Consider the following 12,416-nt stretch of genomic DNA (forward strand, 5'->3'; position numbering starts at 1 on the left):
CTGTTCTGTGTCAAGTATTTGTGTTCTGCATGTGTCATCTGCGTGCCTCTCTAGTTTAGCTTATCATTTCTGCCTTGCGCAGGTGCTGTTTATATCTCCAACTATTGAACTCCTTCCAGGGAAAATTTCCTTCTACATTTCAATTCTATGGCTGCTACGTCAATTATGTCAGCATTGCTATTAATTGCATTCAGTTGCTTGCTTGAAAAGCTGCAGGATGCTTGTGGGTCCTCTGTTTTAATTAACTCTTAACCACATCCATGATTTACAAAAACTCTTTGATTTCTAAAGGTGCAACTGGGGCTGTATTGTGATCTCTTATCTCTCTTGCAGGTTGTTACAGGGGAGCTCTGTTGAAAATAAATATGATGGAGGCCCACAGTTTGCTGAAGTGTTTGTCATTGTCTGGTTTGGTGCAGTCATCATTACATTGAACTCCAAGCTGCTTGGTGGCACAATGTGAGTTTTTTTCCTCCAGGTTTTCTAATCTTTTATAAAATTGCCAAATGTCACTTGACTGCTGTTCCACACGCACCAACACTTCTCAAGTAGTCAAATAGTTGTTCTTTTGGTTCTTGGGAATGGAGATTTTGGATATGATTTCCCCCCCACCCATCCACATACCCTCTAAGAGCATTGAGGTTCAGAAGTATCATCTGCACTGTATCACCCTAAGTGCTGATTAGGGATTCATTCTTTGATTTTTTAAATCTGTATTGCACAATAACACAACAGGGTGAATGCTAATTTATAGGGGTATCCTACATTATTAATTCCATGTTTTTATTTTGGTATGACACTATTTCAATGACTTATTTTCTGATCTTTTACTGTTTTAAAAAGTGAAATTTTATGGGTTTTTCATTTATTTGTAATGGCTTGGGTACCATTTAAAATATCACATTAAGCCTTTGTTTTTTGCTGCAGTAAGACTCAGTATTTTTGTAGTTCCTTTTTTTTTGTGGCTGAACTATGACAAGGAGGAGCATGTGCTTTTCCAAAGCAAGCAGGATTTCAAATGAATGCTCTTGTGCATCTGAGAATTACCTTTGTACAGGCCTTGCTTGCCAGTTCTTGCAGTATATGAGTTGGTATAGGAGATCAGCCTCAAAATAGGGAATAAATTACTTGGGGCAGAGTTATCTAAGCCCTCAAGAAAATATTTCTGCTCTGTTTTTCCTGTCACTATTGAAACATTTTTATCACATCGGGATTTTATTTCTTCATCTCTTCCTTACTGATCTCACATCCTTTACTTTCTATAATCACAGCTTATCCAAATATAAATCTTGAACATTTTCTATACCTACAATCTGATTCTCATCATCGGTGAATTTAAAACCTACTCTTTGATTTCTAAATTTATTTACAGCCATACATTGTTTTCTTTCTCCACCAATTCCTCAAGCTCCATTTGATCATCTGATTCAGATGCATCCTTTCCAGCCTTTTCCATAGTTGGGCGAGCTTGCCATCCTGATCTGAAATGCCTTTTTGTAGCTGCTCTACTTCTTGATCCTCCACTTCTTGTTTCTGATCAATTTGGAGTACTGTCTCTGAATGCTTTCTTTGTTAAAGGTGTTTCTGTTTTGTTGCATTCACTGGTTCAGAGCATCTACCAGTGCCATTAATGTCAACAAGGTTCATATATCCCAGACTGGCAAGCTGCTCTTCCTTTGAGTAGTTAACTGAGCAAGATCTGGAAGTGTTCTAGTTGAAGGTTAGATGTACATATACTTTTAATTAGTGATCTATATAATAGGGAAAAGAGTGTTAATGGATGATGGTACTTCTGCAGGAAAGATAGAAAAACAAAAGATGTCAATTAGTGTTATAAGTTGATGTTATCCCATAATGTTTGTGTCAGTAATAAAGTGAGTATGCACAGTTCTGATTTGTACATTATTTCATGACATAACATTAGTAGATAATACGTATTGATTCAAGATTGGATTCAGCCCCAAGTGATCCGCTTAAGGGTTTAGACAGTAGTGTGAATATAAGCACATAATCTAGGTTACTTAGGTCTGGTCCTGAGGGTGTGCTGCATTGTCAACTTTGGTTAGCATAACACCTTACAGCACAGGTAACCCAAGCTCAATTCCTGCCGCTGCCTGTAAGGAGCTTGTACGTTCTCCCTGTAATTGTGTTTCCTCTAGGTGCTCCGGTTTCCTCCCACAGGCCAAAGGCGTACCAGTTGGTAGGTTAATTAGTATATTGTAATTGTCCCAAGATTAGGCTAGGAATAAACTGAGAGTTTGCTGGGCAGCTGGCTCAGAGGACCAGGAGGGCATATTCCCTGCTGCTCCTCAGTCAGTAAGTAAATATCTTATAAATGAAACTTTAAAATCAGTCATGTTAGATGATAAGAAAGAAACTACCAGAGTTTTGTACTCTGCTTGTAATTTTATTCCATTAATGTTGATATTGTGTCTGAGGATGAAATTCTGGTTGTATGGTCCCTTTGTTCAGATTATCCTGTGATTGATTATTGATTGATTAGCTCTATTTGCCGCATGTATATTGAAACATCAACAAAGTACAGTAAAATGCTTTGTGTCAAATCAAATCAGCGAGGATTGTTACTGGTAGCCTACAAGTGTCGCCCCACTTCTGGCACCAACATAGCATGCTCACAACTTACTTACCCAGTTTCTTTGGAATGTGGGGAGAAGCTGGAGCATTCAGAGGAAACCCACGCGACTACAGAGAGAATGCACAAACTCCTTACAGACAGCAGTGTGAATTGAACCCAATTGATTATTGCTGGCATTGTAAGGCGATGTGCTGTCTACTTTGTTGACCTACCCCCAACTAATTGCCTTAACCAATATTACTGAAATTCATCATCTGATCACTTTGTCTTGAGATGTACACTCAGTGGCCACTTTATTAGGTACACCTGTAAACCTGCTCATTTCTGCAATGTCTAAAAAGCCAATTGTGGAAGCAACTCAATGCATAAAAGCATGCAGACATGGTCAAGTGGTTAAGTTGTTCAGACCATACATCAGAATAGGAAAGAAATGTGACCTTTGAATGTGGAATGATTGGTGGTCCCAGACAGAGTGGCTTGAGTATCTCAGAAACTTTTGATCTCATGAGATTTTCACACACAACATTCTCTAGAGTTCATAGAGAATGGTGCGATAAACTAAAAACATCCAGCAAGTGGAAGTTCTGTGGGCGAGAACACCTTATGAATGAGAGAGGTCAGGAGAGAATGGCCAGAGTGGTTCAAGCTGACAGGAACATGACAGTAATTCAGATAACCACGCGTTACAGCAGTGGTGTGCAGAAGAGCATTTATGAGCACACAACACATTGAACTTCCAAGTGGATGGGCCACATTAGCAGAAGACAACGACTATGCACTCAATAGCCACTTTTATTAGGTACCTAATAAAGTGGCCACTGTATGTCTGTTTGGAGACTGTGGGTTAAATTGTGTACACTGCCACAGTGTGGCTATAAGTAGGTACTGTACCATACAACTTTTTTTTTATTCTGCTTTCTACTGCCACCAATCGGCATTAGCATAAAACTACCCTAGCCATATTGTCTGTATCTTTTTTTTGTTTTTTTCTTCCAGTAGCAAACATCTTTGAGCAAACATCAATTCATCATCGCAGTAATCTTAAAAGATTTCTTCTACTTGATAAATGGGCGTGCAGCACATAAATACATGGAAGTTGGATAGATGAACAAAATGTGGTACAGTGTGGTGAAAGTAATGATACATGGAGATACTGGCAGATACGTAGCAGATGAAATCTAATGCAGAGCAGTGCTAAATTAATTTTGGGTAATGATAAAGGATACACTCTTAAAGTTGGTAGAGAAATGGAGAAATATGTATGAAGGTAGGAGGGCATTTTAAATAAAACACCTGGGTTTCTGGATTTTGTAAAGTTAGACCGAGTACGAAGGGGAGGCGATTACAATGAACCTTTTTTAGTATGGAAGTTTAGTCACAAATTGGGTTCAGCCACTGCAGTTTAGGGAAGATAGGAAGGATTTTGAAATATTTACTTGACTGGCTCCAAAAGCTTGGTTCATGTTTTAGAGTACAATTGGAGAAGCTGGATTGTTCTTGTTACATAAAAGTTGAGAAGAGATGTGAAAGCAGTGATATTGAATAATGAAGAATTTTGATAAGAGAAGTTGATCCTTTTGGTGGAAGACTTGTAAAAACCAGAGATTACTTATTTAAAATGTTTAGCAAAAAATGGCACTGTGAAGAAGAAAAGCATTTTTATGCAATGTTGGAATGCTTTGACAGATTGGTAAAGGCAAGTTCAGAAAGGGATTTTAAGAGTCAATAATTGAAAAAAGATGGCAGGATTATGGGGAAAGGGCAGAGAAATTGGATTACCTGTGTTGGTATTGCTGAAGGTTTAATAATTTCCCAAGCTGTTATCATTGTTATGATTCTTCAGTCAGGAACTAGTGTTTTTGCTGTGTGTTCCCATCCCAATTTCCACTGCCTTTTATAATCAAAAGTATTCCAATGCCAAGATTGGAGAGATAATTTAAAAATTGATCTTATAATTTTAAATGAATGAAAAGACTCTTGGTAAAAATGTAATGGATACTCTGAAAAAGGTTGAGAGTGGAGTTCTAATAAGCTTATTGTTCTTAACTTCCTAGCTCTTTCTTTCAAAGTCTCTGTGTGCTGGGCTATTGCATATTACCACTCACAGTAGCTTTGATAATCTGCTCTCTCATTCGGCTGGCTCCGCACTCAAGTACATCAGAAATCCCAATATCAGTGGTCATAATTCGCTTTATTGTTGTGCTGGCTGCTTTTGGCTGGTCAACATTTGGTAAGTACTTGCCTTTAAGTACCTGGACATTATAAAAAGTTAACAGATATATTGAGCTTTGCTAAATAAGCTTCAAAGTGGGAAATCAGTCCTGATTTGACTCTCTGTGGGCGTGTATTTTGTTATGGTTGCATCACACAACATAGAATCAGGTCTGATTTCCCACTTTGATGCTTTTTTCCCCACCTTGACAGGGTTCCCAGCAGTTGTGTTATTTTGGGGAGGGGAAGATAAAGATCATAAGTAAACTAAAGAAAATAACTACTATCAAAATTTATTGTATTTTAACTGGTTTCTTCTATCAAAACTACAATGTTTAGTCTGGAAAGCTTGGAATGGATGATGGATTTAAAACTGATGAATAAAAATTTGTCATTCAAACCCCAATTTAATGTGCAGTGAGGGAAAAGAAATTTACAATAAATCAATAATCCAGTTGAATTATCAAAACATTCCAAAAAAGATTAGATTTTAAATTATGGAAAGTAACTACCACATTTTTGGCATTTGGACTAAAAGTTTAATTTGAGAAGGAAATAATTAAATAATAAAACTGTTCCTTTCACAGAATGAAATGCAGAATTGACTTTAAATTTAATTCTGATTCTTACAAAATAGAAATGTATCGGGACTGAGAGCGGAAAGGTGAGATAGCCAGTATGGGGGTGGGGGGGGAGGGGGTGGGGAGTGCCAAGAAAGGAATCCGAGGTGATTGATGGAAGGGTGTGAGATGACAAGTAGATAGTGCCAGGTAGGGAAGGTAAGTTGGAATATTGTAAGAGGTGAATGACGATGGAGGCAAAGAAAGAGACAGAAAAAAGAGGGAGGAGATGATGTGAAAGTAGGAGATGGGAGACCAATCAACTTGGAGTCCTTGCTTGCCACTCCAGTTTTTTATCTCTATACTTGTCATCTGGCCTCTTCACTTTCAGTGCTATAATATCAGCAATTTATTTTCTTCCACTAATGCTACTCAGCTTGCTGAGTACTCCGAGAAGGTCATGTGTTGCGCCTGACTACACTTAAAGGAAAGTGTTAACTTGTTATATGTTGGAATGTTGCAGTGCTTGTGATACTTTCCCAGCAGTTGATCCATCATTTGAAGACAGTTCAGTAAAGTGATAGATTTGAGGAAAAAGATGAAATGTATTAAAGAAATAAATAATAATATTAGGTATACAGAAAAATTATATGGCAAATAAAACACAAGCTATTTACTTCACTGCCAGGACTAAAACTTGGACATTTACCATTTGCTATCTCTGGGCACCATGGTAGCATAGTGGTTAGTGCAATGTTATTACAGAGTTCAGAGTTCAATTACAGTGCTGTCTGTAAGGTGTTTGTATATTCTCCCTGAAAACTGGGTGGGTTTCCTCAAGATGCTCTCATTTCCTCCCACATTTCAAAGACACACTAGTTCGTAGGATACTTGGTCATTGCAAATTGTTCTGTGATTAGGCTAGGATTAAATAGGCAGGTTGCTGAGTGGTGCAGTTCATTGGATCAAAAGGGCCTGTTCTGCACTGTATTTCTCAATAAATAAACAAATCTTATCATTTTTTGCATGGTTTATCTCTTGATAGGGCTTTTTGGTTAAGGTTCAATAAAAATAAAATTAGTTATCGCTTTTTTCATTAATATGTATGTTCTCATTTCTCTTCTTTTCTCTTCTAGCCTCAACAGCATTTCTAGCTGATAGCCAGCCACCTAATCGCAAGGCCCTTGCTGTTTACCCGATATTTCTTTTCTACTTTGTGATCAGTTGGATGATCATCTCCAATGCATCTGCATGAGAGGCAGTTATCTTGAAAGTGAGGACGATGAAATATAAGTGATTTCAAATCATTTCTCTATGGTTTTTGGAGACTGGTTATTTGAGAGGCAGCTCGCTATGCAGCAAGGAGATCAAGAATCATTGATATTTAGTTTGTATATTATTGAATGTACAGTGATTCTTACAATCTTTAAAAGAGGTGATTAACTGAACTCTTGTGGACTCTTGGGGAAATTTATTAATTGAAGCTGTGGAATTGAACTGCAGTTAGAGACTCCTAGAGATCAGAATTATATTATTCTTTTGGTTCTATGCATATTATCTTTTTCCTCAGATGTGAAGGAATTTAACATGATTTGAAATCTAGCCCCAAAGCATTTTAATTTATTGTGTTAATTGAAGGTGTATTTAAAAAGATTGATTTAAATTTTCTGTAGGAATTTTCTTGGAGATTTCCCAAAATACGTTACAAGTTAAACATAAAGATAATTAAGATACAAGTTTCCATCGTGATCCAAACTAAGGTAACTAACTGACTGCAGCTGATATACCAGTATGTAGTATTATTGGCCTTGCAGTGAATAACTAAATAGTGGGAAGTCGTCCATAATTAGTTTAACATCTAGTGATATCAATGATCTAAGTGTTGGGATAGGGTTTGAAAAGTGATAAATCTGGTAAGCATTACTACCTTAGTTCATACACAGAATGGAAATTTTTACAATGAGTTGGAGGATCTTGGTTGCACATGTTATATCCTGTGAATATTTGGTGCCTTCTAAGGATGGATAAATGGAGAATGGAGCTTTTCATTTGGAGGTGCCATTGTGGATGGGATGGGAGCAAGGATGAAAAAGTATGAACTTTTCCTGGATACAGAGCCAGGTTAAATAATTGGAATGGAGGTTTTATTCAACACCAATGGAATAGAAATTGGAAAATTTCATCATCCTTGCCTTCATGGATTGGAATTTTTAAAAATCTGTACAATTTTAGACATACAATTTAATTGTCATCTCTTCTGAATCAAGTGAAAGTTCTCTCAGATGAGAACCTTGAATAATATAGAGCAAAACCTACTCCACTGGTCCAATAAAACCATTTTGTTGGCATTTTTTAAGACAGTTGTGCTGGTTTAGAAAAGAAATCACTGAAAGTTTTTCCTTTCACTTATGGGGTCACAGTGAAGAACTGAGTAACACACCCATCATGCATTAATGGTTTACAAGTCACGTCTTCTTGTTGCAAGGATCAATGTTTAATTAGTATTGGGGTGCCAATTCAGTATCTCAACTTCATGAGTAAAGCACAATGCTAATCTAACTTTGAAGTTGGAACTTCGTCAGAGATTTTGGGAATGAGAGAAATGCCACACAGATACAAGACATCTCTGAACTGTGTTGTTAGAGCAGAACAAGTCTGATGTAGGAGATTCTAAGATATGAAATGGAAGTTTTATCACTTCCTTCATTAGTGTACAAAATGGGCCATATGTTAACATTCCTAACTATTTTCTAGAACATACACTACATGTTTTGATTGTATGCATTGATTTATTTTGTCAGTTGTTTCAGTATTCTATAGGCACTAAATAGCAATGTCTTGTTAATTACTAATATCAGAATAATTTGGAACGGGGAAGCTTGGTGAGTAATGTAGGGATTGTTAAATTTTCTTGCAGCTGAACTACTGAAGGATGTAGAAATGGCAAACTCCTAATAGAAAGGAACATACCATATAAGGACACAATTAAAAAATGTTTAAAAGTACATCACGGTTGTTAAATAAACAAATTATTTGTTTTCATTCTGCCATTGTATGTTGAAACATAAAAAAACTGTGCTCTAAATGTATTAGTAAATCCTCAACTGAAGTATAGACAACTGGAATATGGACACTCCAGACAGGAATAATATGAAGGCCTTTGAAGGGATACAGAGGAATATATCTGGATGTTTCCAAAGAATAAATGATTTAACCCGTGGGAAGTTGGAAACCTTAAGGCAGGCAAAGTTACAAGACAGCCTATTAAATGTTTTTTAAGATGATCTCTGTTTTGATGGAATTAGTGGAGGAAAAAAATGGTTAGGATGTCAAAGATTAAAATTCAATGCCAAAATGTCTAGAGGGGATTAGGAAGGACATGTTATTTGGATCTCGAATACTTTATGTAAAATGATAATAGATCTTACTTCTAAAATATGTTTTAAGAAGTGTTAGTTAGCTACTTGGTAATGAGGAAATAAGGTAAAGATCAAAAACGGCTGTTGGAATAAGCATGATGCTTCTTCAACAGTCCACTGGCACGTCTCCTTTCTACATAATTCCATAATCTCTAAATTTGTATAGATCTAACTTTAGAACAGAGACATGGCAACATAGGAAGAAAGCTCATAACTAGAGTTACATTCCTTTGGAGGGTATAAAACCTCTATTCCCTGAAACCTGTCAATGTGTGGAAAACAGCTAATTGAATGTATGTTGTTAATCAAGAGCTTGGAAACTAGAAAGGTCCATTACATCAATTTTTTTTAACTTGATGAACTCCAAATTAATTAACATTCTTGTTTAGCAGAACTCTGACCTTCATCTTCAATAGTTCAACAGTATTTTTTAGGAGAGAGATCCAGATATCCCCTTTGCTTTACATGGGAGAAAGAAACAGCTTTCTTAGTTCAATCCAAATCTAATGTCTTTTTTTACCATATTGGAATTTTAAATGAAACTTAAAGGTAAATTTCAATATTTTCCTGGTTACATGGCAGAAAAGCCTACACTTTAATAGTCCAAGCCCAACTGAATAGTAATAAAATGTATTTAAAAAGGAAGTTCTCATGAAGTAACCCCTTAATTTGATATAATTTTGATGGGTGTACATTCCTGGAAGCTCATATCTGCTTGCTCCTTAAGAGTTTTTAATTTCACTCATCTAAAATATCTTCGTTGTCTCTTGGCTCCAGTTATAAATGTTTTTGAATTACAAAGTTTTGCTTAGTGGAAATCAGGATTTCTCTCCCTAAAAACCCCTACTGAATTGTTAAAGATGAAGGTCAGCAAAGCTTTGTTAACCGAGAATGTTAACTGTGTCACTGAATATTTGTGATCACAATGATGTTAAAGACTTAGAATTGACGGTAAATAATAAAATATTTTTGCTCTTAATGCCATTGAATGTTGGAATTACACTTCCCTTCATCAGTCATATGTTTGATAATTTTTCAGCTAAATAGCAGTTGTGACCAAGTTGCTTTCTAGTGGAAGAAAAATCTGGGAAAAGAATTGCATATATTTGGTGACTTGGACAAAAGCATATATGCAGATAATTTTCTTCATCAAACCAGACCAAGTTATCATAGAGTACAAGGAGTTATTCTTACAACACAGTTTCCAAGATGTACATATTACACATAACCTTATATTGCAAGTCACCCAATTTATCAATAATTGGGAATATGTTCAATAAAATTATGGTGTGTAATATTCTTAACTAGTGACACTTGAACTTCGAAGAGCCAGTCCATTCATTTGCAGCCAGTGAGATTTTTGAACTATTATGTCATATTATTGGATGGACTAGTTTATACTTTTTGTTTTGGTGCTGGTAAGTTATGAGTATGAGCATATTGATATCAGTATGCTGGGGACAATATTGTGGATGAAAACTGAGGACAGCCAATAAAGTTGATGAGTGAGGTGGCATGTGACAGGGTTGGTTTAAATTTCCAGACATTCTATGTTATTTTTCCTTCTATATTTTCCCAAGGAGGAGGGATAGTTAGGGATCAGGACTTTGCTTTATACAAATACAGAATCAACATAAGAATCTATGAGTTGTATAACAAATGGGGAAGATGCCCCTGGTATTTGTAGAGAATCTTTTTGAATATCTGAAGCCTTAATGCAACTTGACATTTTTGTTGTAAATACTTGCACATTGTGTGTTTATAAATTTACTAAACCAAGATGGAAAAAAATTTCCTCCATCTTATTTGTCTGCTTTTGCTGTAATGATTGCTTTTAACAAGATTGAATCTTGGAATTTTCTTTTTTTGGCGGGGGGGGACTGCTTGCACTTGTGTTTGGAAAAAACATACAACTGCTTTAATACAGACAGAAATGAGAAAAGAAGCTTGCTGTTTTCCATTGCAATACATCCGCAAGAAATTCGAAATCGTGCCATCTGGATGTGCACAGCACATAAAAGACTGTTCACTTTCACTCCCAGTTCCCACTGATGGTTCATTTGCATAATATAATGTTTAAAATGATATTAGATGATGCAGATGGAGAAGAATTCTCAGTGTTCAGTTAAGTAGATTTAATTTGGCACATATGTTATCTTCTTGTCACTGGTTAAGGAGGGGAAAATTAATTCCTGCTACTGTTCTATATCTATTCATACTGACTGTGAACACAAATAATGTGTTTGTTTGGTGTAGGAAGGATCAGGTTTAGCTCTGGTGCTCTGCATGAATCAGAATCCGGTTTATTATCACTGGCATGTGACGTGTAATTTGTTAACAGCAGCAATTCGCAATTCAATGCAATACATATCCAGCAGAGAGAAAAAAAGAATAAATAAAATAAAAATAATAAATAAAAAAGTAAATCAATTATGCATATTGAATAGATTTTTAAAAATATGTAAAAACAGAAATTCTGTATATTTTTTAAAAAAGTGAGGTAGTATCCAAAGATTCAATGTCCATTTAGGAATCGGCAGAGGGGAAGAATCTGTTCCTGATATACTGAGTTTGTGCCTTCAGGCTTCTGTACCTCCTACCTGATGGTAAAATCAGAGAGGAAGTGGGTCTTCTGGTTTCTTGGCTAACTCCACTGTTCATGGTTGATCTGATAATAGCCTCAATTCCACTTTCTTGTTTTCCATCAACTTTGATCCTTCCATGTTCTGCAAATCTATCATAAGCTGAAATTTTTAATGGCTTGGCAACCACAGCTTTCAGTCTAGAGAAGTTTGAAGATTCACACCTTCTGAAAGAAATTACTCTCATCTCTTATCTTAAAAGGTTTTAACTGCCTTTTCTGAAATATTTCAGCATCTTTGTTGTCAATCTTGGTCAGGATCCCACATGTTTTTACTCAGATTATGCCTAATTCTTTGTATAGGCATAACCCACTCAAACTTCCCTCATGAGACAATAGCTTCCTGCCGGTACTCAACTTAGTGAATGTTCTCTGAATTGTTTTAAATACAAGTGCACCTTCCTTAAATATGGAGATCCATGCAAAATCCCAGGAAGATCATCAGTTCCCTGTATAGTTAGCAACAGTATGTTAAGCTTATGTATTCAGCCCCTTTAAAATAAAAGGCAATGTTCCTTTTGCTGGCTAAATTGCTTGTATTTGCATGTAAGTTTTACTTCACCTATGAGGACAACCAGATCCAACTATACTGCAACATTTAAAACAATATTTTACTTTGCCGTCCTTCCTATCAAAGTGGATAATCTATTTTTTAAAATGCTTTACACTGCAGCTACCAAACTTTTGTTCACTCACTTCACCTTTCTGTAAACTTTTTGAAAACTGTGACCTCCTCACATTTTGCTTCCCTTCACTTATGCCAATTAAACTTTCAGTAATTATCTAGCCTCAATGTAAAGAATGCTTGTTTGATGAAGCACTAGAAATTTTCTGCACCACTAATCAATAGATTTGTACTGATGGGAGACGTGACCAAGTTGGGGAAAACTGACTTGGCTTGGAAGCCAAGGAATTGGTGAAGGTGTTGGAAGTGATTTACTAAAAGGCCACTGGATTGAATGGTAAACTATGTATAATCTTGGAAAAAT

At 36.1% G+C, this 12,416-nt stretch overlaps 1 protein-coding gene across 1 annotated transcript in view; it reads left to right on the forward strand.

Annotated features, from left to right (window-relative positions):
- The window catches only part of yipf6 (Yip1 domain family, member 6), a 28,309-nt gene extending 18,539 nt beyond the window's left edge, over positions 1-9,770 (forward strand). The window contains exons 5-7 of the mRNA XM_059977026.1: positions 334-459; positions 4,651-4,826; positions 6,504-9,770. Coding sequence (XP_059833009.1) covers positions 334-459; positions 4,651-4,826; positions 6,504-6,622 — 421 coding nt within the window. The 3' untranslated portion in view covers positions 6,623-9,770. The remainder of the gene's footprint in view (positions 1-333; positions 460-4,650; positions 4,827-6,503) is intronic.
- Positions 9,771-12,416: the final 2,646 nt, after the last annotated feature.

Source organism: Hypanus sabinus, chromosome 8 (genome assembly GCF_030144855.1).
Source record: "Hypanus sabinus isolate sHypSab1 chromosome 8, sHypSab1.hap1, whole genome shotgun sequence".
Taxonomy (NCBI): Eukaryota; Metazoa; Chordata; class Chondrichthyes; order Myliobatiformes; family Dasyatidae; genus Hypanus; species Hypanus sabinus.